This window comes from Otolemur garnettii, unplaced genomic scaffold, assembly GCF_000181295.1.
Source record: "Otolemur garnettii isolate 467f Iridium unplaced genomic scaffold, OtoGar3 scaffold00015, whole genome shotgun sequence".
Classification (NCBI taxonomy): domain Eukaryota; kingdom Metazoa; phylum Chordata; class Mammalia; order Primates; family Galagidae; genus Otolemur; species Otolemur garnettii.
Window position 1 is genome coordinate 4,041,510 of NW_003852410.1, and position 26,462 is coordinate 4,067,971.

Here is a 26,462-nt window from a genome sequence, read left to right on the forward strand (position 1 = left end):
ATTAAATGTGTTGCCCTCTATGCATCAATGACAGGAAGGCTACACAGGGTGGAGATGAGGAGAGGGAACAACATGCTGGAAAAACTTCACAGAGGGGAGGGTTTGCCAGACAGCTGAGCTTGCGAAGGGGTGTTTAGGTACAGGAAACAGCTTGAGGCAAAGCTCAGATGATGTTTGGTGTTTGAGGACTGGCTTGTCCAGAGAAATTATGGACAAAGAATAGTAATTAAACGGCTGATATAACTCAACTATAGCCCAAGAAAAAGGGGAAAGAGGAGACGGAGGGGAGGGGAGGGGGGAGGATGTGTGGAGGGAGGGTAATGGGTGGGAACACACCTACCTTGTATTTTACAAGGGTACATGTTAAATTTACTAAGTTTAGAGTATAAATGTCTTTTTTTTTTTTTTTTGAGACAGAGCCTCAAGCTATCTCCCCGGGTAGAGTGCTATGGCATCACAGCTCACAGCAACCTCCAACTCCTGGGCTCAAGCAAGTCTCCTGCCTCAGCCTCCCAAGAGCTGGGACCACAGGCACCCGCCACAACGCCTGGCTATTTTTTGGTTGCAGCCGTCATTGTTATTTGGTGGGCCCGAGCTGTATTTGAACCCGCCACCTTAGGTGTATGTGGCTGGCATCTCAGCCACTTGAGCCACAGGCGCTGAGCCAGAGTATAAATGTCTTAACACACACACACACACACACACACACACACACACACAAATGGCCAAGCAGAAGCTGAGTGCTGGGGGAAGAGACTTAAAGCGGAAAGGTCTTCTATCCTATTTCTCTGTGTTAGGCTACTTACCCACTGAACTTTGTGTTATGACAGAATTTCACCTGCACCTAAGTGCCTGCATTTCATGGTCTCCTCAGCCTCCTTACAGCTGTTGGTATCTAGCCAAATGAATATGTGTGTTAAATACTCCTCTTTCCTGTGGATAGCGTTTTCCAAACTCAACAACTAACAGCAGGCCCTGTAAAGCTAGTTTTACTAGAAACTTTTCTTTCTGCAGTACAGTTTTTGAAAAGAGTTTTATTAGAGGGCAGGCAAGCCCCACCAGGACAGCCTCCTCCCTGTCCCAGCACGCAGTGGCCTCTTGCCATTTTCTTTCTCAGTGAAACTTGTTTCTCTAGGGCTTCAACACAGAATGTTCAGCCACCTTATTAAACCCATGTCCCTGCAGGGAAGAAAGCAGGAACAAGACCTGTCTTCTGTCACTTCTGCATTTCAAAGAAAGTTTGTTTACTCCCATTATCAAAAACCTACAGGTTCACCTGGAGGAATTCTGGGATTGGGGAAAAAAAGGAAAGAGCATTTCTTTTTGCAAACTGCTCAGGCAGCAAGAAGCAAAAGCTGTTCTTTCCATGTGAAAATGCTCCTCTTGACCCTCTGTCTTCAGAAAGAGTGCTCAGATTCTGTGGAACCTTCTAGTAGAGGTCACAGATTGCCGCTCTCTCCACCCCCCACCCCCGCCATGCCATTCCTTATACATCAAGTCGTGATGTAGGATAGAGCTAATTGTACCACCTTATGACGGGATTCTGGCTCTTTTTTTTTTTTTTTTTGAGATAGAGTCTCAAGCTCTCCCCCTGGGTAGAGTGCCATAGCATCACAGCTCACAGGAACCTCCAAGTCCTGGGCTTAAGGAGTCTCCTGCCTCCATCTCCCAAGTAGCTAGGACCACAGGTGCCCGCCACCATGCCCTGCTATTTTTTGGTTGCAGCCATCATTGTTGTTTGGCGGGCGGGGGCTGGATTCGAACCCACCACCTTAGGTGTATGTGGCTGGCACTTTAGCCACTTGAGGCCACAGGCACTGAGCCAGGATTCTGGCTCTTAATGAGCCTGCTCACAGATATAAAGCTTGGAAACTTGTATTTCCTATCTTTTAAGAAAGCTACTAGTTTGGGAAACTTGCAATGGTTTCAGGCTCACACCTGTAGTCCTAGCACTCTGGGAGGCCAAGGCAAGTGGAATGCCTGAGCTCAGGACTTTGACACCAGCCTGAGCAACAGTGAGACCCTGTCCATAAAAATAGCCAGGCTATATGTCAGGTGCCTGTAGTCCCTCTCAGCTACTGGGGAGGCTGAGGTCAGAGAATCACTTGAGACCAAGAGTTTGAGGTTGCTGTGAGCTATGATGCCATAGCATTCTATAGAGGGTGACAAAGTTAAAAAAAAAATCTATGTATATATATAAAATGATTTCTTTTGAGGATCTGGTTAAAAACAAAAAGAAGGCAAAAGAAAAAGCAATCATTATCGTGAAATTTTAAGAGAACTGCTTCACCTAGATTGGATCACTTTACAACATTATAAAACATTTATTTTCTTCTAGACATGCATTATGGGGAAAGAAAAAAATCTATATTATCACTTTTTTCCTGCACATTTATTATTTATCCTTCTGTGGGAAAGAAATTCTCATAACCCTGGTAGGAGTGCAGCCACTTTAGAATTCAGGTCAGAAACCAGCAACCCCCTTCCCAGTGTCCTGGAGGGGTCAAGGCCAGAGTCGCTAGAACACCCTACCCCTGTCCTGACTCCCAGGATGAGCCCACAACCCTGACCCACACTAGGAAAGAACCCAGGATGGGCCCTGGGCTCACTTCCCCATTTCAGCTCTACTGATAAGGCTAATAAAGGCCTTCTGCAATGTGTGGGAGCTGAGCTGACCCCTGGTCAGGCTCCATTCTTCCTTCTCCCTCTATCAAAGTCTTTTCATGTTCCTGGCCTGGCCTCCTTCCCTTGATTGTGGACCCTCACCCCAGTTCTGTACCAGACTCTCTCACATTGGCTATCAAGATCCAGTGTTTGTGTTGGGATATGTAGTCCCCCAAATTCGTCCTGTAGAATTGTTAACCAACTGTTCCACATTCCCTCAGCCAAGACAGACAGCGGGATTAGTGTGCTTTCTCACTAGCTTCTGAATTGAGAACCCAGAATGTAAGGCCTCAGTGAAATTGACCAAACTAATCCTATCCTGTCGGTTTGCCCCGAAGAGACAGTTCCTCATCTTTTGCTACTGGACCCTTTGAGTATCCTTTTTTTTTTTTCCATGAAGTTTTTGGCTGGGGCTGGGTTTGAACCCGCCACCTCTGGCATATGGAGCTGGCGTCCTGCTCCTTTGAGCCATAGGCGCCACCCTGCATATCCTCATTTCCTCTCTCTTCCAAGCTTTAGTCTTTCCTCTAATTTCTTAGGTTACCTCACAACCCTCCAAGCATTTATTTCCATCTTTTTTCCTGCTTGCATGCCCGATGTTAACTTACATTATTTGCATTCTTTTTTGCTTACTGGCAATTCTCAAAGACTTTTGAACAAGTGATTTAAATAGCCAATGATGATTAAACAAATGAAAACAATTAAAAACCCCACAGTGATAAAAACTTCTGAAATGGAACTAGAAATTTTACTGTTATGATGCCTGGTGGCAGTTCTGCTCTTCTGGAGCCTGAGGCAAGGTCACTATGTAAAAGGACACAGATTCTTTATTTCAACGTGAACTAATCTATACATTTACACTGAGGAGGCTGACTTCAAGGCTGAAGGTGTTCTTTGCACACGCTCCACTGAAAACAAGTTTTTATGTTTTCACAGAATAGATGTGGAGATGAGTTCTCCCTGTGAAGAAGGTGGACACAAGCCAGATAGCAAATAACAATTATCAGTCGAAAGCCAGTCAAACCGGGAATCAGGCAGCTCCCAGAAGTGTCTTATGCTATTGATCTGGTGGCCACCCAAAGCCATTACTCTTATCTGAATGCAGTAATCTAAGGCTGAGTGAATTTGTTCAGAGAAAATAAGCTTTGTCCAAACTTTACCCACACAGTTATGAGGAAACAGATACCTTATTTTGTTCAATAACATTAAGGCAGTTTCTGGATCATATTGGATGATATTACAATCTAAAGAAAACGTGTAAAGGTGTCTACTACTGAGGACTCTTGTTGTGAAACATAACTGGGGTTTCCGTGCACCCATCAGGATAGAGACAGGGGCAAGAGGTGTAGTGGCAGAAAGAGGCGTCTTCTTAGCTTGGTTCCCTACAAGGAGATGAGCAGCTAACACTAAGACACCCCCCCCAAGCTCCCCGTGCTTACAAGTGGGTATAGTGGGTATGTGCGTGTGCGTGTGTGTGTGTCTGTGTGTGTGTTAAAGACAAGGGTACATTTCAGGTAAAGTTACAGATCAATACCTGGAGGCTATCCCACATGGATTGGCCTCTGAAAGACGTGGGTACAGATGGACTCAGATCCTAGATTAGTGGAAAAGCATGTTAAGATGGGTGTGACAGACCCCTCGGAGGAAAGTTAGAACAAAGAATGGTGCTCAGAGTTTCATATCTCAGTTTCCCCATTACTCTCATTTTCAAGTGGGAGTTTCTGGAAAACTGCTGATGTACAAATGTTAGGGTGTCATCTTTCAGCTGTGTAAGGAATCATAACACCTCCTGGCTCTGGTTCCCTTGGGGGGTCATTGTTCTCAGGGGTTGCCCATTCACTTTTAAGGGGCGTCCTTGGTCAGCCCCACCCTCCTCTTCTGATTGCACCTGCCCTGAAGCTTTCTTCTCACTGTGGGATTCTCTAATCCTGCCTCTCACTCTCCTGCACTTTTATGTCTCACCACTAATATCTACTCTCCAGCCAGTGTCTTCTCTCTGCTCTTCTGTTTCCTCAACAAGAGATTGTTACTTATAAGTTTACAAACATTTGGGACATATTTGCCATTTGGCTGAGTGCTTTATGCGTACCAAAAGATTTAGCAAAACATACAGGATAATAGTGAAATATGTTAAAGGGAATTCAGTTCCATTCTTTTTTTTTTAGTTCAATTCTTTAAAAAAGCAATGATTTGGCTAATGCTTATTTTCATTACAAAATGTGCTTGTTCTATTTTTTCCTCAAATTTAAATTCAGTTATGACTAAGTTATCTAGCATTCTATTCCTTAAAAACCCGGTGGCCCTCTAATAGATGAATTGATGTGAGTCCTAAGGCAGAGTGCAATCTGCGAGTCTGTGGCGAGCATTTTCACCCTAAGGCCTGCTGCCCTTCTTGATTCCTCACCGGCCACCACTGAACAAAGCTCCCAAGAAAAAAGGCTGACAATAAAACTTACATTAGGCAATTAAAAAAGTATGGAATGGAATGTGTACAGTCATCACCATAACACGTAGTTTTGGAAAATAACACTCAGATGCTCCTCAGGAATGAAGCATTACTACCTTTATTTATTTTTTTTTTTCTTTTTTGAGACAGAGTCTCACCTTGTCACCCTGGGTAGAATACCATGGCATCACAGCTTGCAGCATACTCAAACTCTTGGGCTCAAGTCATCGTCTTGCCTTAGCCTCCCATGTAGCTGGGACTACAGCAACCACCACGATGCCCAGCTGTTTTTACAGATGGGGTCTCGTTCTTGCTCAGGCTGGTCTGGAACTCCTGAGGTCAAGCAATGCACCTGCTGTGGCTTCCCAGACTGCTAGGATAACAGGTGTAAGCCACCCACATCTGGCCTAAGTATTACTACTTTTTGCCAAAAAATTCAATCATAATTGGAGAACTGGATATCCACATGTAAAAGACTGAAATTGGACCTGCACCTTTCTCCACTCACAAAAATAGATTCAAAATGGATAAAGGACTTAAATTTAAGGCATGAAATGATAAAAATCCTCAAAGAAAGAATAGAAAAAAACACTGGAAGATAACGACCTGGGGAAAGACTTTATGAGGAAGCCTGCCATGGCAATAGCAACAACTGCAATAATAAACAAGTGGGATTTAATTAAACTATCTATAGTATTATCTATAACTGCCGTACTCCCTAGCATTATGACTTAGAAAGCAACATACTTCTACATAATTACTTACCACTCATATCAATCCTAACTCTGACTTCACCTTTCCCAAGAGAATTACTTATCATCATCTTTGATGAGAAATGTCCTATTATGTGTGTGTTGTTTTTTAAGATTTAGTTAAATCTAAGGATTACTAACACCTCAAGGGAAAATAAGCCTTTTGTGTACATGGACATTTTTAATAAGCTTTATTTTATTTTTGAGCACTTCTAACGATGATTTCACGTCCACATTTCTCTTTGTATATAAACTCCTTTGTAACCTATACCCTAGTTTCTCAAAGTTGTTCCCCAATATCATTGTTTGTAGAATGGAATGATATCTAAAGAACACCTGTCTAAATGGGCGCTTGCTTGGTAATTAATGGTGATGGTAAAATATTAAGGGAATGGAATAATACTCTCTGATGACTGTTGGTAGTATGTTTTAAGTGCTTGCTTTTAAGTCACCCAGGCAAAAGAGCAACAAGCAATGTGAATAAGTGGGAACAGAGAGATTTGGAGCTGCTCAAGGTCAAAAGTCAGTCATTGCAGTGTGGTGTAGGACGGCTACCGTTACTGCCACCCTTCAGGTCGCCTCAGAGCGCTAATGCAATTGGTGTGGGGCTTTGCCGACTTTCCTGGAATCTCTTAAAAGATTTAACAGCAGGCATCCATTTGCCAAGTTAAAGGAAAGCAGATCCCTCTGTAGGTCTCCGAGAGACTACATTTACACTCAATTTGTTCAAAATACAAAACAGTTTAGGAAGCAGCCAAAGTCTAACAGATACTGTAGATATTTCGCAAGCAGCCAATTATTAATTTAACTTTTCTTGGAGTTTCTGCCTATTTTTGAAAACTCCCCATTTGACTAATTTCAGTGCCACCTTCATGCCCCCGTTTTAATGAATATTGCATTTTTTTACTGGGCATAGTTCCAACCCTTCTCCCCTTTACTTGTCTGCTCTGGTGGGATGGAATACTTGAAAGCCTCTGGCGAAGGCAACCAAAAGAAAGCATTGCTTATACACTTTGATCACCCAAGGTTTGATGAGCGCATGGAAATTACACTGGGAAATAGCCTTAGAGAGACTCATAATCAAGATGCCCTACTTTCCCACAGCTGAAACCCAGCAAATGTCACAAGTAGCTAATTCATTTTCCCTGACAAGATACTGAAATTTGAGTGCCATGATGTAAGTGGAGGGCATATTGGGTGCACTTGACCTTAGTGACGGGCACTGGACACTTAAGTAATTTTTACTACTCTGAAATTCTGGCTACCCTCACCTGGCTACTCTTGACCTCTGAAACTTGTTCTGTGTGCCTTCTGAGCTCACTGATATTTCTACTGAAATTTATCTCCCTTGCTAACAGCTATCAAAACCTACGATACTCAGGACAAGGAATCTCCGCCAGTGATCAGTTTTGTAAAGACTGGGAAGAAATAGCTTCACCTTTGCCGGCTGAATGCATCTTCATTCAACAGAGAGAATAGACTACACTTTCTGCCTTTACAAGTTTGTCGGTTATAACGATACTTTCACAAAAGCATGATTACTTCCCAAATAAGCTATCACAGGACCATCATGTTCTTCCCCTCACCCAGCTGACCAAGAAACTCCATTGTTCAATCCAATCCTCCATAGCTGAGTCTCTGCTTCTCTATTTAAAGATGAGTGAAGTTCTTTTACGCTGCATCTCGAACTTCTATGCAGGGTCCCATCCCCTTTCTCAGCACACGCATCGTCCAGCAGTCATTCCCAAGTAGGCGGGTAAAGGAGGAGTTCACAGTACCTTCAGATCTTTTCATATCCTCCCATGTTTCTCAGTGAGGGGAGATGGAACAGATAAGAAGGAATCATGAAAGAGGTTTTGCACAGTTTCTTTCCTTTTTATTTTGTTTCAGGATATTAAGGGGTACACTTTTTTTTTTAAATACTTTGCTTTTGCACCAACTGAGTCAAAGTTATAAGCATGCCCTCACCCAGGCAGTGTGCTTGCTTTTGTACTATTTTCTTGGTCAGCAAAACATTCTGTCCTTATCTGTGTCTAGTACCACGATGACAATGACAGTCTATAAGTTGGGAGGAACCCATCATTTGCAATCAGTATGATATGCTTCTGAGAATCAGCTCAACCAAGAGAGTTTTCTCATGAAATAAGTGATGACTTTGCAACCCAGAGAAGCAATGTGTTGGTTCCCAGTGAGTTGCCAAAGGAGTTAGGGTCAGACTCTTGGCTGAAAGCTGGAATATTTTCTAGAATGGTTACTCTGTTGCCTGGAAGAGAATTTTCCATCATATTAATTTCAGAGTCATACATTTTTTTCCCAAAGCAACAGTATTTCTCTCATACCATTCAAAAATTCAGTCACTATTAAACAATCTTATTCGAGGGTTTGAACATGCTTCTTTCTTCCTAAAATGTCATCCACAACCGCCTTAGGTCACCTTGCCTGGCTATCTCCTACATTTTACCTTTGGAGCTTATCTTCTTCCAGACTCTTCTCTTGTAGCAGGCCCCAACCAGCCTGCATTCATTTCTCTATATTTTTCCATTCTTTGAAAGCATAGAAACAGTTTTTCTCTGTCGTTGTTACTATTATAAATAACATTTGTCATTAACCTGGAAGGTACTCAGATAGAGATTGCATAAGCGTAAGTCCTATCACCAGGTCTCTCATCCCATCTTTCCCTTCTATAGCAAATTAACAATCACTTCAGAAAATGAGAATTGTAAAAACTTCTGACGGTTCACTGTACCAACTACAGCCTTAGGCTCATTGCCTTTGCATGCATATAATTAATACAGTATTAAGTTCTATGCACCTTTATTTAATCTAGTCTCTTTGGGGCACTGTCCTGGGCATAGAGCACTGAATGTCAAATACCACATACTGTTTGTCCTCAAGAATCTTACCCTCTAATGGGAGCGGATAACCAGCAGACGGTTACAATGAAATGCCACACATTTAGGGTACACTTATGTACAGGGTACTGTGGAACTCATGGAAAAGACATTCCTAATTATATTAGTGAAGCTTGAAAGCTACCAACAGAAGTCAAAGGTATTGAGAGAGTATGTGGAAAGATAATTTATACAGAGGGTAGCTCCTGTGGCTTAAAGGAGTAGGGCACCCGCCCCATATACCAGAGGTGGTAGGTTCAAACCCAGCCCCGGCCAAAAACTGAAAATAATAATAATAATCATAAATGATAATAATAATTTATATAGATAATGTAGGATAATTTTCAGAATCACTGGGGAGGCCAGGGAACCAAAATCAGGAGATAAACAAAAATACACACACCCCCAATAAAAAATGCTCAGAAATTATTCCCCAGCACCCAGGTCGCTGGCTGGCTGGCTGGCTGGGCACTGCTGCTCTTTCTCCTGGAAGTGGGAGTTAGAGAATACGCTATTGCTGGATGCTGAATTCACCTACCCGGGAAGAATGGATATTACCTCTGCTGACTATCAAATGGGCTTTCCATTGTGCCTGTTTCTTTGTGTCTTTAGATCCTGATTCATCTGTGGCAGGTATATCTGATTGGCCAAGACTTTGTTAACAACTGTGCCCTACCTTCGAGGGGATTGGGAACATGGATGTCTTGTCTTATTAGTTCTCCAGTGATATGGCTTGTTCTCTCATCAAATTTGCGTAATTGGTCACTTTCTCATGAATTAATTAACAAAAAGAGATGTAAAAATGCTGTGCTGTTAAAAAGGATGAATGTATACATCCCAATCCAAAATAAGACCATGTAAAGGAAAACTTGGCAAGAGATACCTTTCTGCAAGGTGTTATGTTTTGAAAAACAGAACACAGTTGGTTGGTAGTCCAGGGAAAAAGCAGAGGATTCACGAAATGTAGAGTATCCTGATACACAGAAGGTTGGATGCAGTGGGATAAAGTCTGTATATATGGGAGCGTCAGGTAGGAATTAAAGAGGGTAAATACGGCAGGGTGATGGGAGACTAAGGCCAACACCAGGTCATGGAGGACCTTATGTTCCCTGCAAGGCACCTTTTCCTTAATCCTCTGCAGAATGGGAAGCCAGGCAGAGATACTGAAATCACCGTCTAGGTGTTCAGAAACATCATCTACATAGCGAAACAGATTCTGTGTTGGAGGGGTTATTGCAAAAGAATGGATAACTGACACTGTAGATCAAGATGAATACAAAGGATCTCAGAGCCAGACAATCGTAATGATGACAGGGAGATGAGGACATACTCAGGAGGGGCTGAAGAATTGAGCCAGGTTAAAATCTAGAAAGTGGTGCTGAACTCTGGGAACACAAACGTGAATCAAATGCAAAGACTTTTTTTGGAGGAGCATACATTTTAGTTTAAACACACCTAGAGATAAGAATGTTGTGACTTTGTGTACTTAAATGAGGTCCTCAAATATTTAATATCTCTACTTAAGCTAGGAGACCACCAGAGACCTCGTGAGGGATAGAATCTATCAAATTACTAAAATGTGTCAGAGTTTTCCATACTCACCATGACATAGATGGAAAGAAAACAAAGGGAAAGTCCTTGAATTCAACGTAGATGGTGGTATGAGGAATTACAGCCTTGGGACATTGGAGTGTTGTTAGTGTTGTGTGCGAATAGGAAGAGGAAAGAATGGTGTAGAATCGTGCTGAGGGGAACTGTAAGAACCCACAGAAAATGTGCTTAGGGTATAATTGCTCGTGGCCTACAGGCAAAATTACATATTGTTAGAACTTCCTCGACATGCTTGCTTTTTTCCTAAAAGGCAAAGGAAAAAAAAAATACAGTTCTTCTTTCTCCTAGGAAGTGATGATTAAATGTTTTCCATACTCTAGGAATTATGCTAGATCATAGGAACACAAGACAATGCCCTCATCCTCATGGAGCTCAGAATAAGCTGGTGGAAACTGATGATTGGCAATGCATCTAATGACACAGGGCATCACTGTGCAAGGACATCCCTTAATAAGCAAATCCAATCTAGTTCCTGAGGTCTAAAGCAATGAAGTCTAGATAATAAGAAGTAATAATAAATCAAATCTTCATCTAAGCATTCTAGAGAAGAGTACTGTAGGTCAAGGTGAAGTATTAATTAAAAAGACCTTGTAGGGTTTTTCAGAATAATAATTACTTTGTAAGACCAATTGAAATGGAACTACATTAAGTGATTGCTATGAAATACCAAAATGATAGATCCAATGTCCTTTTAGGTTTTGAAAAGCTGGCATGTATGATGATAGCATGGCCGTAACAAATCACTCCTATTCCAGCTATACTGTGAAGCACAAATTTCCATGGGGTCCCCTTGAAAATTGTCTGACAGACTATAGGAGTCATAGGCTTAGTCCTCACTCTCCTAATCTTTGAATCACATTTGCTTCAGAGGATTTGGGATTTATTAGTGCCATAGGCTATCACAGCCATTTGCCTTGACTCTCACTCAGGAAAAGGAGTCTTTATGTCTAATTTGGGTCATTTATGTTGACCCTGAATTTGAAAGCACATTGGGAGCAAATTTTCTCTCATTTTCTGCAATATTGAGAAATAAATTCCTTTTTTTTCCTTTTTTTGCCTTTGCATGTACATCCGTTCAGTAAACTGGGCAATTTATGCAAATACAACTGTTTTACAAAATCTCATCATCTGAGAAAATCATGTTACAGTCCTCTTTGAAAGTCCAACAAGAAACAGCAACTGTGCATATTTAAATTTTCCAGAAGAATGCAGGAGAGAAGAATTATTGAGGTTTTCTTTGACTGCTTAGGAAAATTGTGCCTAGACCTCCATGGTTTAAGCCAATTATATGGTCCCTGGCAGAGGAGGGCTTCTTTTCTCTGAACCATTGTCTTGATTCGTTCTATCCGGAGCAACAACGGAGCACTTACCCACTCGCCGAAACCCTGTCATGGTGGAGGTGCTCCAGGCCCTGGTTTATAAGGAGCCTCTGCTTCAGGGTTTAATTCTCAAGTAAAATTCAGAACTAAAGCATTCTAAAAGAATGAAGCTATTTGTAAAGGAGAAGAATCACAATATGAAAGTCAAAGTGTTCTGAGAACTTGGAAATAAATCCTTCCAGCCTACCAGCGGCACACAGAAGCATTATTGAACCTACGTGCACATTCACTCTCTGTGTCACCCACCACGCACACACATCTCACACACGCCCCCCACATGTGCACAGGACAACTCAAATAGCCCACTGCCTTTTCTTCTTGGACTTCTTACGTGGTGAAAGCATCTTAATAAGAATAGTAATTCAGCTTATAAAATAAATGACTGTGTAACTACAACTAAAGGCAGATAACTTCTATCACTCTAGCTATTTCCAAACATTTCAAACTCAAATAGTAACTGTACTTGTTGACAGGAAACCAGTATGCTGTGTTGTCCTGTATTGTTGGGTGCTAAAGGCTTCTCCATACCCCTTCTTGTTTATTTTACCAACCTGATGGAGCAGGCATCATTAATCTCAAACCTTGTATGAGGAAAGTCAGGCTTGAAAAGTTCAATCAAATCTCAAGATTTTTAGAGTAAGAATGCAATGCCGTTCAGATCTTTCTGACATCATAACCACTTGAATGTCACAGTACCTCACCTACCCACATACAGTGAGCTTGAATTTGTGTGTGTGTGTATGAGAGAGAGAGAGAGAGAGAGAGAGAGAGAGAGAGAGAATTTGTTTCTAGAGTCACCAGGCATGGAAAAAAACAAACATTTAAAATTGTCTCAGAGAACTCCCTTACTTCCCCCAAATTGCAATAGATCAAGTTTTTCTTTTATTTGCTTATGTTTTGGTGAACTCAGAATATATCATTGTTTCTTTGCTCATTAGAAGAAGAAGTTGGATTCATTCTAGAGGTAGTTGGATATAAATGTGTATCTTTAAATATCAGCATCATCATTGGAGAATCAAGATACTCAGAGTATGAGAGTCCCATGGCAATGAAACTAAATGAATGAATCTCACACTTTCTAGGTTTCGCCTAGGTCATATGCAGACTGAGAAGACTTACCCCACACCATTAAATTATAATAAATCATAATTTCCTCCCCTTTCCCTCCTACCTCTTCCTTCGTTCATTTCTTCCTTCCTTTTCCTAGAGAAGGGGTGCTTCCCAGGCACATAAGTAAAGTCACTTGAATTAATTGCATATATGAGTCAGGTCCAGTGAATTTTATTATAAATATACATCAAATATAAAAATACCAAGAAGAACTAATCTTTGAGACATCACCTAAACCTTCAAAGTTCTCCTGCATTTCTGCAGCACCAGCCGGCTTTTCACCTCCTCTCTTTTTCAAGGGGAAAGTCTCTAAGATGGAAAGATTTCATTCCATCGATATAATCTTCACGTTTTTAGCTGGTGCATTTCTAGGTAGAATTAGCTAAGACTATAAGCTGGGGTGTACATACCATATTATGAGGGCTTTTCCTTGCTGCAGAATCATTATCTAGAAAATTCTGGGGTGGCACCTGTGGCTCAGTGAGTAGGGCCCTTATACTGAGGGTGGTGGGTTTAAACCTGGCCCCGGCTAAACTACAACAAAAAATAGCTAGGTGTTGTGGTGGGCACCTGTAGTCTCAGCTACTTGGGAGGCTGAGGCAAGAGAATCACCTAAGCACAACAGCTGGAGGTTGCTGTGAGCTATGACACCACAGCACTCTACCCAGGGCGACAAAGTGAGGCTCTGCCTCTAAAAAAAAAAATAATAATAAAATAAATAAAATTCTGATATTACCAGTATCTCTTAAGTTTTCACCAAATAACACCAGGAAGAAATAAACAATGGTACGAAATTCACAAATTCACCACTGACCCGTTCATACAGTATAATCTTTTATACACACTCAAAGCAAACAAGTGTCTTTATCCCAAGGCAAAGAAAATTGTCCTTTACTGAATAATCAACCATGATTTTGAACTCATGGATACCCTAAATCTTGTAACTGAATGGACAGTATTCTTCCTTTGTTTTGTCCAGTACAAAGTTCAATGTTAAATCCGGGGCCCACTTTCAGCAATTATGTAGCGCAGGATGGCATCCGAACCTTCTCTCTGAGCAATATCTCACTATTTTACCCATAGTTCCCCGTCATTTTATCTATTTGCTTCTATTGTGATAGTTTAGATATTTCTCTAAGTCAGCCGCAAGCCCTATTTTGATCAGAGGAGAATTCAAAGAAGCAAAGAAACAAAAGCAGGAGTCATCAGAAATGATTAGGTATCTTTTTGAGGATGCATGAAGTCAGTTGTTAATGAGCACCATAGATCACAGCACGCTACAAGGCCAGGGAGCTAAGACTTTGTTCCTAATCAGAAAGTTTCTAACTGAATTATAGCACAAATTTTTCCCTGAGGAACTTACCAGCTGGGGCTACAGTCGTAAATGAGACAGACATGGTCTCCTATTAAAGTCTTGGGGATGAGATAGGAAAACAAACAATCAAGAAATTAGACTAACCTGTGATACGAGCTGTAGGCGAACAAGCTAAAAACAAGATGGCCCAGCCAGCACGATGACCAAAGTTTTTGAGAGTGTGTGTGTGTGTGTGTTTGTGTTTGAACCCAGATATGGTGTTTAGGATGAGACTTGCCAGTGATTCACAGCTATCGCGTCAACAGTGTTAAGTCAGAAAAGAGAGAATGAGAATGACCCAGATCTCCTGTGAATTTCTGGAAATTGTGGCGAACAATGATGTTAAAAGACATGGGATTTACCAACAAGCCTTCTCTCCCTTCCTTCAGCATCCGTGTACACACGTGTGGATCATACGCTGAAGTGTTACGTGTCTGGGAATGTCTGTCCTCGCACAAACACAGCTGTGTCTTCAAGACTGACGACATCATTCCCCAGGAAACAGACATCTGTTTCCATTGGCTCTCTTGTTTGTTTCCCTTTACAGACAGTCAACTGTTCTAGGCAATAGCAATTTGGATCGGATGGAATTCTTACAAACAAAACCTGAGACCTGATTTTAGCATAAAAACTGGTACGGGAATGTCCAAGCGTGTATGTTTGTATACATTTACTATATCCAATATATCCAAATAAAGAAACCTGAGTATTTATTAACAGGATTCCTAAGTGGGAGAATTTTCGTCTCGTTTTTCAAAATCTGCGCAGTGGAAGACAGCTGGCCAAACATTTGAACCTATCACTTCCAATTTGAGCTCAATAAATAAACATAAAAGAATCCTCTCCAAGTGCGTCTCGATAAAACTATCTTTCTCAAAATACTCTCAGGTTTCAAAGACTTTTTGTCTAAATGCATTCTTCTGCCTGGATAATTTTCTTAATTCTGTTTGGGCCAAGTCATTCAGAGGCATCACTGTGATTCTTTCAAATCACAGTGGCACTGTGATCGGGGTCACATCATTCTAAGCAATTCTCCCCATTTTTGAGAGAGGCAGAGAGGCAGAGTGTCCATAGAGAGGCACATTTAGCCACATGTTCCCAAGTTTCCATACTCAGGCTGGAATCCACCCTATTACCTATGAGGCAGTGTTATAAATGAAGCCTTTTTGAGTATATTTCACAGGGCTTTGGGAATGTGAGAGTGGGGATAGGATGATTGTTCATAGTGTTTATTTAATGAAGTCTGGAGAGAACCCCATAAACCACAGATATTTGAAGAGGGCCAACTTGATCATTGCAAACTCTTCCTACCTGCCTCTTTGGAAATCTGCGTGAAGGACTCCACACCTTTCTCTCCATAGCTTCCTTCAGATGCGAGAGTAGACACGTAATTCCAGCCAAGGGCCTTGACGATGTCCACCATGGCCTGGGCTTGGAAGGAATCAGGGGGCACCACTCGCGAGAAGAAGTCATAGCGCCGGTCGTCACTCAGCTCCGGTGCGGTTGACGCGTAACTGATCTGGGGTATCTACAGAGACGGGAAAGCACCACATGAGATCACCATCAGGATGTAAGAGACACGTTTACACTCGTGACAATCACTCAAAACACAGGGCTTCAGCAGCAAAGGGGATGAGTGTTTTGCCAAAACTCGCCCTGTAATTGTTTTCCACTTAAATGCAACCATCTGCTTCTTAGCACAAGCATATTGTCTTTGTGGCTTGCCTTTTATTTTCTCGGCTTAGGGAGAGGAAATGAGGAGGTCACCGTTAGAATTACAAGGTCTGGGTCATGCTTGTTTGGAAGAAAAGGATTCATAAGCCTCTAACAAACATTGCATATTATGCTTTACTTCTCATAAACCCAGAAATAAAAACACAACAGCCTAACTGAGCTATATAGAAGATTGGTTGAAGTGGCACAGCTTGCAAGTATTGGGGAATGTCACCAACCATCCTACATGGCTAGACTGCTGGTGGCCTGCAAGGAAATAGCTAAGAAAGTTGCATCATTATCTAATTACTCTTCACAAGAATGTTATAAAGGAGCTTCTCTGTAACACCCTTAGCTCCAGACAAGTGGGTTCTCCTTCCCCAAAGCCTTCACTCCAGGGGTTCTTACACTGGGGCCTCCTGTGAAATGTTCCAAGTCCCATTTGGGATTCCGGTTATGAGCTGGCAGTGGCCACAAGGGCCACTGATTCCTAGCTTTTCCCTTTCGGGACCTCCTGACTCTCTACCCTACATGGCATTAAGCAGATGTCCAAAGGAGCTCTAGCACTTATACCTATGGTGGTCATCCTAGGGCCCCCACAGAAAGACCCTAAACAATAATGGAATTACTCCCTTTAGCCAGTATGGTATTTATTTCTTAAAATCATGTGAGATAAGGGTACTGGAGTAGCCTGACACATTGATTTTATTTAAATCAAAAGGTATATGGAAAAGTTGCAAAAAAAAAAAAAAAGTTTGCCTGGGGTGTAACATTCAGCCCTGGGTAGTCACAGAGCAGACTAGGTTAGGACCCAACTTCAGGACTGTTATTCTAGTTACCCCAGCAAAGCACTGAGCGATCTCCACCCACCACCACCATACACCTCTTTTGCTTTATTTTAGAAAGCGATACACAATGATTGGGACAATTTACATACATCTATGAATGATCAATTCAGTAAAATTCTGCTTGCAGACTCTCCCAGAACATATCCCTGTTTAATCACACTGGTTTCTCTGGTAACTAACAGTCACGTTTGGTCTTTGCTCAGACAAAACCCAACTGTCCAATTTGGCCCAAATGTGCCAAAGTTGTACTCAAGTTGACTCCTTGAGCCTTAAAAATCCTACTTATCGTTAGCCTGTTTATCTCTTTCCTGTGCATTTTGCCTACAGTGTACCCATAGGGCATTGTTGGAGGCTGGCTACCACCTCTGTAAGGATCATTTCTCCCCCAGGTCAGCATTAGAGTTAAGTCACTGGCCCCAGTGTGGCCCCCAGAGTCAGGTTGTCTGCCCATGTTGCAATTCTGCTGTATGACCAGAGGAGGGCAGGCTTTGTGTCCCTGACCCACAGCCCAAAGCCTTGGCTAGAAAGCCTGCCTGCCTGTGAGTGGGTCTTTGCCTTGAGCAACTCTTCAACCACAGGGGCAGTCAAGCATAGTAGAACTACAAGGGGATTTGGTATTGACACGGTCTGGGGTCAAAGGTTGGTATTTGCAGTTGTTCTGTGAAGCAGAGATAAGGAATGTGCGTTCTTAGCATGATGCCTGGAACAGAGTGAATGTTTAATACCAGGGGTAATAATAATCCAAATGAAAATAGTCTGTTTTCCTTATTACAGTGAGCCATTCCCCACACTTGCCTTCCCAAGTCTGCTGTGACATATTCTCCTTGTCCAAAGGCAAGAAAATATATTTACATATTCCTATCATTGTTGCTCTAGAGGTAATAACTGCTCTAGATAGTCAACTCTTTATTATCTGCCAGTCACGTTCTAAAAGTTTTATATTCATTGCCTTACCTAATCATCAGCAAATACTCTGTGCTATACGATACTACATTAAACCATATTATGCTATTAGTAACTTGTTGTACAAAACAGGAGATTGAAGCTTGGAAGCAGAGCACGACCTCACCGCAGGTCACCAAGCTCTAAAATAGAGGGTGCTATTCACATCCCAAACTGTCCAAGGCAAGTGTCCAAACTCTCGCTTACAAAAATGACTTTGCTGAATTGTTGCTAAAATATTCTAAAAATAAGCCTAAAGCAAGAAAAGCCAGTAGATTGTTGAAATCCAGGCCAATTTCTGTGCACAGCACTGACTACAGAGCAACTGAAAGTTGTGTCATTGGTCACTCTCCGACTTCTGCTCAGTTTATTTAAATGCCTTGGAAAAGCTTATGTAAATATCTTGATAGAGTTACCTATGTGTCATTTGTAGTTTGGAGGTTATAAGTTTGGGTAAAGAAAATAGCGACTGTATACAGGCTTTGGGCAGAAAAAGAGAGAGAGAGAAGGGGGAGAAGGGGAGGCTTTCCCTCCTAAGAAATAAAAAGAAAGAAGCCAAGCATGTCGATACATTTCCATCAATTTCAACTTGTGGAATTATAAAAGCTTCATGCTGTTGCACAGATGTCTTTCCTGCCAAAATCCCTTTCTGCCTCTGAACGAGCGTTAATAAAGATACACCCTGCCCTCTATCTACTTAAATTTGCATTCATGCAGGTGCCATAAAAATCTCCGAATTGTGAAGTGCCCCCAATGCAAATGCATTTCTAAACTGTGTCCCCAGTTTTAGTGGCAAAAATCCTGGGGAAACAGATTTCTTCCCTCATTACCACTCACCCTTCACAAATGATTGCTATCTGTGATCTATCCCTGCCAGTGTAAATAAAAAATATCTCCTGGCTTAAGATCCCTATATTTCTTCAGCCTCATGCACACATCCTCTACCCAATGATACTTACTTCTACACTATGCATATAATGATGCAAGAATAAGAAATGAAAGACCAAATGGATTTTTATTTTTTTGTGATAAAAACATGGCTTTATAAGAATATCTCTTCTAGCAATAGAGATGAAGGACTGGGAGAATTTATGTACCCTATCGAATATGATGTGGCCTATTTTTTAGCTCTTATGTATCAGATTCGGTTACTTGTTTTCAAAGGAATGTTTATGCCTATATAGTAACTATTTTGAGATGTGTGTTACAACTTTCCAAATGATTATTAGTCATCTGTAGTGATTAATTTCCATACTCCTTTAGCTATCAAGCTAAACTCTCTCTTGCTACTCCTGAAACCCTCCTCTCTTGCTGGTCTTCTATGGAAACAGAGAATTGATCTTTTGATAAAGACAATTTTGTGTCATAACACTTCTGCTATGTAAAAATAGATATTCCATTTCTTCTTCAGCCTTCTTCCTCCAATTCAGACAACTAGAACACTTTTAATCTTTGTTATAGAACAAAATTGTCATTTTATTGTCCTTTTCTCTTCATTAAGAGTTGTCTATCACACAAGAATGGTTTCGTTAATCATGACTATCAAATAGGCATAGAAACATCTGTAACATGCTCTTTATGGAATAAGTTTATGCTTTTTCTTAGACAATTAAACACATTATTTATGAAAAATGCAGAGAAACAAAAACAGGAAAATCAATTAATTTCAATGCCTCAAGGCTTGTTGACATTTTATCTCTTTATTGTCCTTGTGTGTATTTAGGTATGCACACATATATTATTAATTATTAAAATATGAATCTTAGTATCTTTTTTCCTTACACCTCCTCCTTTCTTTTCTTCCTCTCTCTCTTTCTTCCTGGTTCATAACACAGTAATATGGTAGAACCTCCATAGCTGACCACCTCCCTGCATTGACCGTCTTCATAAGTGGATCTAATTTTCACAGACTGGACATGCACCTTGTGTACGTGTCAGTCAGTACAGTAGGCCTAGGTCCTTCTATCGACCATCTCCATATGTTGACCAGTTTGTTACCATCCCTTGGGCAACTTACTTTTATTCTATTGTATGAACACTTAACCTAACCTAAACCAAACCTTCTTCATTTAAAATTTTCACTATCATTAGAAGTAAAAATGAAATTCTCAGCACCAACTCAATTCTTTGTATGCATTCACTGAGGATTTTCTTAGAACAATGTTTAAGTCCCTCCCCCTTAAAGTGACAGAAATATTTTGAGGTGTACGTGTAAATCGTTGTCAACTGGAGATTATTTTGGGTCTTTATTCAAGGAAGAACACCAATCTATATGTTTTCCTCCCAAATGGATAGCTACTTGTCCCAGCACCATTTATTAAATAACTATTCATTCTTTACTGACAGAAAACACCAGCTCTTGCCACATCTTCAATCTGGGGGTGCATTTTCTACTATTCCATGTTTCTGTCTTTCGAGACTTGGGCCAATGTTTTACTATTTCAGCTGTAATAAGTGTAGAGTATTTTAAGGGTATGTTAGTTACAAAGTATTTCCTCTTTGTAACTCTTCTTTTAAAAGTGACCATGGGTAATGACATGTTTTTAATTTTTCATGTAAACCTGTGAATATTTTTAAGTTTATAATAAAGTCCCATTAAGATTTTATGAGACTTACATTGTAGCTCTAAATTAATTTGGATAGAATTTATACATTTGCAACATTTTATCTGCCCCCAAAGGAAAATATCTAATTTCATCCATTCAGTCGTTCATATTTTCTTCTTAGTAAAATCTGATAATTGACTCCATGCAAAACTTGCACATTGCTTGTTAACTTTATTTCTAAATAATTGTGTTTTTCATTGCATTATGTATGAGATAAAATTTTAATGCTGTTATCCATTTATTACTAGTATATAGAAATCTATTAATTTTTGTATATTTTCTTAGTGAATTCTACCCCTGTTAAAATTTTTATTAGTTCTAATAGCTTTCGGTTTATTTTCTTGGGATATTAGGTAAGTAAGTTATATTGTAATAATTTCTGTCATTTTCTTTTCTAATTACATCAGCTAGAATTTCCAGAAAAACAAAACAAGAGTGAAGGAAAATCGCTTTCCTTTTTCTAATTTTCAACAGTATTTTAAAACCAGCTAACGTTTATTCTAATTTCTTATCTTGAAAAAAAGTGTATAGTCAAATGGAAAATTAAGCTTTTTATTTAAAATCTTATTTTGTCAACATACAGTTTTAGCAAAAATCTAGATTTAGAAAGAGACTTTTAGAATTGAAAGGGAACTTTCAGATGATCTGGAATGAAGCCTCCATCTTTCTATAATTTTATAACTCTTTCCAACAGTCTTCTGGGGACCCTTACCCAATCTTTGAAGTCCCCATCTCTCTGTAATTTTATAACTCTTGTGTGATGCTTTGTTTTCTTTGTTTTTGGCTGGGGCTGGGTTTGAACCCACCACCTCTGGCATATGGGGTCAGCACCTTAATCCTTTGAGCCACAGGTGCTGCCCTGTAACTTTATAACTCTTTCCAACAATCTTCTGGGGACCCTTACCCAATCTTTGTGTCACTGTCCATTGCCATGCTTCTTGAAGCAACTTTCTTTATACTTGCTGTCCAAAGAGGCTGTCCTTATTTTTATTCAGTAGGTAGAATGTGGCTTCCTCAAGACAATCTAGATTAAGCTATACTATGACCAATTAACAAAATAATTATGCTATAAGTTATCATTTAGCTGCTTTCCATATGTGAGACATCATTCCAAGAGCCATAATATACTACATCATTTTCAAAAATTTTGCCACTTACAATCATTTATTGAAATTTTTCTTACAAATATGAAGTATAGCTACTGACATGTCCCAGTAAGATTTTAATGGATATAGCAAAGCTAGTATTATATTTTTTCTTTATCTTTAAAAAAAATCTTTTTATATTTGACTTGTATTTTCTGCTCCTGACCGAACAGCAGACTTGATAGTCACTTAGATAAGGACATATCTGGCCTCAGATGACTCAAGTAATGGCATCACTGCCCTAAGGCAATGCCTCTCCTATAATCCCGTTTTTTCCTCCTCATTCCCCTTTTGGGGAGACTGGCATCCTTTTTCTCTGCCTATACCTTATGTGATCTAATTTTAGTTTTCACAACTACACATTTCTGGTTTTCTGGCTTTACAAATCAGCTATGGTGCAGAGAGGTGAATAACTACTCCTAAAGTTACATGTGAGCGGCAGATCTGGAATCCATGTAACACGTCTCTAAAGCCTTTGCTGCTAAGCTGTGTGCGGGGACTCCTTCAAGAGAACGAGATGTGGGTTAGAAAGCATCCCGGGTGGCAGTTTCGTTCCCTTCCTTTATATTACGTTCTTCCACCTGCAATGTCTGGTACAAGTTATGCATGTCTCTCAATGTATTTGGAGGCAACAACTCTGCTCCTCCTGGAATACTGCATAGCTGTAGTTTTACAACCTCTCATTTTCTCTTGTAAGAAAGAGATATTCCAAAATTGTCTCTCATCTACTTCAGAAGGACTTTCTGTCCCCATCCTCACAGACACCTGTTATCTCCCGTCTTTTTGGTGATAGCCATTCTGACAGGTCCCAGGTCACATCTCACTGTAGTTTCCACCTGCATTTCCCTGATGACTACAGATATTTAGTACTTTTTCATATATCTGTCAGTCATTTGTATATTTTTTTGAAGAAATGATTATTCAAGTCTTTCACTGATTATTACTTAAATTATTTGTTTTACTACTGTTGAGTTGTATAAGAATTTTTTTTTTTTTTGAGACAGAGCCTCAAGCTGTCCCCCCCAAGTAGAGTACCATGGCATCACAGCTCACAGCAACCTCCAATTCCTGGGCTCAAGTGAGTCTCCTGCCCCATCTCCCAAATAGCTGGGACCACAGGCGCCCGCCACAACGCCCAGCTATTTTTTGGTTGCAGCAATCGTTGTTTAGCAGGCCTGAGCTGGATTCAAATCCACCACCTTAGGTGTATGTGGCTGGCGCCTCAGCCACTTGAGCCACAGGCGCCGAGCCAAGTTGTGTAAGGTTTTAAAATATATTTTAGGTAGTAACCCCCTACCAGATATTGGCTTGCAGCTATTTTCTCCTACATAGTTGGCAACTTCTCTACTTTGTTAATTGTTTCCTTTGCTGTGTTGAGCTTTTAAGTCAAATATAGCCTCATTCATTTATTTTTGCTTTCATAGCCTGAGTTTTTGTATTGATATCCAAAAACTCCTGCCAGGAAAAATTTCTTTTAATAAATCTCTGTGGATATATCACCTAGGAAAATATCTTTCTAACTTCAGTTATGCTACCAAATCACTCTAAAGTACACATAGTTCTAGAATCCCAATTTGGGAAGAAAACATATTTATTTCCTTTAAGATACTTTACTGTAAGATACGCTATCCCTTTAGGGTAAATGCGTATGTGTAAATTCATATTCTCATATCTGCCTTGTATTTCTTTCTTTTTTTTAATTGTTGGTGATTCATTGAACGTATAAGAAACCAAGTTACACTGATCACATTTGTTAGGTAAAGTTCCTCTTACAATTGTGTCTTGCGCCCAAAAGGTAAGTCACACTCTGAGACCCAACTCCCTCCCTCCTCCTCTCTCTCTGCTCTTTCTTTCCCCCACCCCCCCTTCTCTCTCTCTCTCTGCACACCCCTTTCCCCACCCCCCACTATGTACTTGGTCATTCACTGTCCTCATATCAAAATAGAGTATATAGGATTCAGGCTGCTCCATTCTCGTGATGCTTTACCAAGAACAATGTGTTCCACTTCCATCCGGGTTAATACAAAGGCTGTCAAGTCTCCATCTATTTCTTGGCATCCGGGGCCTCTTCGACAGAAATCAAATTTCCCTCTAGGGAATTTTTTTCTATCGGTACTTCGTAGAATACTATAGACTGTTTTGTTTCTATATCACTAAATCACTTAAGCACTAATTCAGACCAAATTTGTCATTTTTATATTGATTCTTCAGATTAATTTGCACCTTGTGAGAGTTGTGTGTGTACTACCTCTGTTGTGGGAGAGGTGGTGATTTTTCTGACGTTTCTCTTCAGTGCTCTTGATGGGTTCAACCCAGTGACGGGCAAACACCAGCACCGGGCCAACACCCTCAAGTCTCTGTGGTGTCTTTTCCTTCTTACTACAGTGGCTTTAAAAGCTGAAAATCTGTAGTACTTAACCCTATCATTTAAGGTGCTAAAAAAATAGTAGTAGTATTTTTAAAAACCTTCTAGAACTATGCGGTAAGGGTGCCATTTTTGTCCAACTCAACAATACTATTTAATTCTCTTCTGTGTGTCTGAAGTTGTCAATGAGCACCTTTAGTGTCTTTTGGGGTCAAAAGAAAAAGACAATTCTGAGTGTAAGGACCACAAAAGGACCTCAGGAAAGTATTCTTTTTCTCACTTTCTCTGATTTTTGTTAATGAGCATAATAAACGTCTCCATTGCTCTACATTTTCATAGTTTGTTTTACTTGAAATGTTTTCCCACATAATATATAATTTCGCATTTACTAATGTGAGGGTACCAACCACCAGGTCACAATATCTGAATGTGTTAGGTAGAGTCCCTCTTATGCTTATGTCCCTCACCCAAAAGGTGTGCCGTACACCCCTACATTGTGCCCATTTAGTACGAGCACCCCAACCCCTCCTTCTCCTCCTCCCTCATTTCCCCTCCCCTCCAACTTGAATTGAAGAGAGTTCTTCTCATTTCATGAGAGCAGCATGAGAATGGAGAAGCCTGAATCCTACACACTCTATTTTGATATGAGGACAATTAATGACCAATATTAATGACCAACATTGAGCCCATTCAGCACCCCAACCCCTCCTTCTCCTCCTCCCTCATTCCCCCTCCCCTCCAACTTGAATTGAAGCGTGTTTTTCTCCTATGTGGGCAACCTCCCATTTTCATAAATGTGTGTTTGTCATATAAATATATGGAGACCATGTATTTGCAGTTTACCAATAGCAGAGTACATTATCTGACTTAATTTTCTTTATTGCTACATTTAAAGAAATTGTGAAAAGGAAAAACTGAACTTCAAGCCAGAACTTTTCAATCTTTAGTCATCTGCAAACAAGCCTCACAGTTTTTCTTACATGTGGCACCAGGGCAATGAGCACTTACTCTATGTTGATAGCCCCTCACCTGCGCTTTCCTTGAAATTTTCAGTTTCTCACTCTTCTTTGCTTAAATAAAGCACAAAACATCTTTCTGTGTCTATCAATATACCTATAAATTACTATATAGTTATTTTAATCTGAAAAAGGAGCATGTAGCTATTAATATTATCCATATCTTTAAACACAAAAACATTTTCTTATCATCTATTCTGTCTCTACTTTCCTTGACAGCTTCTAGATTTTCAAAGATAAGAAACATTTCCATCTTGTTGACTATAGCATCCGGATGGATGTGGCTACCTAGATTTCATGACTATACATTTGCGTAATTGTTTTTTGAATTTAGATTAAATATTTCCATCTAGCTAGGATCTATTTTCTAGATAGACTAGGACCTCAATTTTGTTTTCTTTTTAAATGAATAGCAAGGGTTTTAAGAACAAAAAAATAAGAAAATATCTGCTTACATGACATTATCACTTTTGTGCATCTTTTTTTTTTTTTTTAAGAGATAGCACGCTATCACTCTTGGTAGAGTGCTGTGGCATCACAGCTCATAGCAACCTTTAACTCCTGGGCTTAGGCAGTTCTTTTGCCTCAGCCTCCCAAGTAGCTCGGACTATAGGCACCTGCCACAACACCTGGCTATTTTTTTGTTGCAATTTGGCCATGGCTGGGTTTGAACACGCCACCCTCGGTATATGGGGCCAGTGCCTACTCACTGAGCCACAGTCACCGCCCACTTTTATGCATTTTTATATAAAATTATATCTGTACAAACATAAGGATTGTATAAACTAAAGCACTAAATATATTTAATCTTATCGTCTTGGACGTCTTGCAAACTCACTATTCATGTATAAAATATTTACGTTACCCTTTTTGAAAAAGCTTAATCTTTACTGTGTTGTCCTCAAGTTGTGGAGTTTGTTATTTCTCAGTTTGGATGAATTGACAATGATGTGACTTAGATCAGATGGTACACCTTTGTTCCTCCAGAAGCCTACAGGTCACTCACACTTCCACGTAATGTGGTTCAAGTAAAGCAGGCTTGATGTTGACTCTTCCTGTGTGGCCACGACCCCCACCACTGGGCACCCAGCTCCTGCACCTCTGCCATCCTCTATGCTTTCTCTGCCTTTCACAGTTACAGGCAGAACCAATTTCCCCTCTGCATGGGGGTCTTCAGATATTTGGAAAAGGTATCTCAAAGTCTTTTTCTCAAAGAAAATCACCTCAGTTTCTACAATTATTTCTCCCAAGACACAAGTCAGGTGACATTGATGAGGAGAGACAAAACCGGCTTTAAGTAATCAAGTTCTAAGGCAGAGCAGCTCTCATGCCTCAGAATGATTCAAAATTTATATGGAAATCAACCTTTCGGAGCATTTTAAAATATTGAGAAAACAAACAGGGAATAAAAACAGCAATAAAAACTGTCATCTTTCAAGTCGTCAGGCGCATCAGTTCCTAAAATCTATCTTACTTTTAAGATAGAAAAAGAAAAAAAATCTCAATTCCCTTTGCTCCTAATTTGACCTATAACAAGTTTATACAAATTTGTGATTCTAAGAATTTCTGTAAACCTAAGCAAGAAAAAAAGCTAGGGGAAACCAAGTTCAAGAATAATCA

General features: G+C 40.3%; 1 protein-coding gene across 3 annotated transcripts in view; it reads right to left on the minus strand.

Annotated features, from left to right (window-relative positions):
- GRM7 (glutamate metabotropic receptor 7) overlaps window positions 1-26,462 on the minus strand; it is an 899,252-nt gene that overhangs the window by 608,286 nt on the left and 264,504 nt on the right. For all 3 annotated transcript variants that reach the window (XM_003785475.2, XM_003785474.2, XM_023510686.1), the window contains exon 2: window positions 15,519-15,735. In XM_003785475.2, the coding sequence (XP_003785523.1) occupies window positions 15,519-15,735 (217 nt within the window). The remainder of the gene's footprint in view (window positions 1-15,518; window positions 15,736-26,462) is intronic.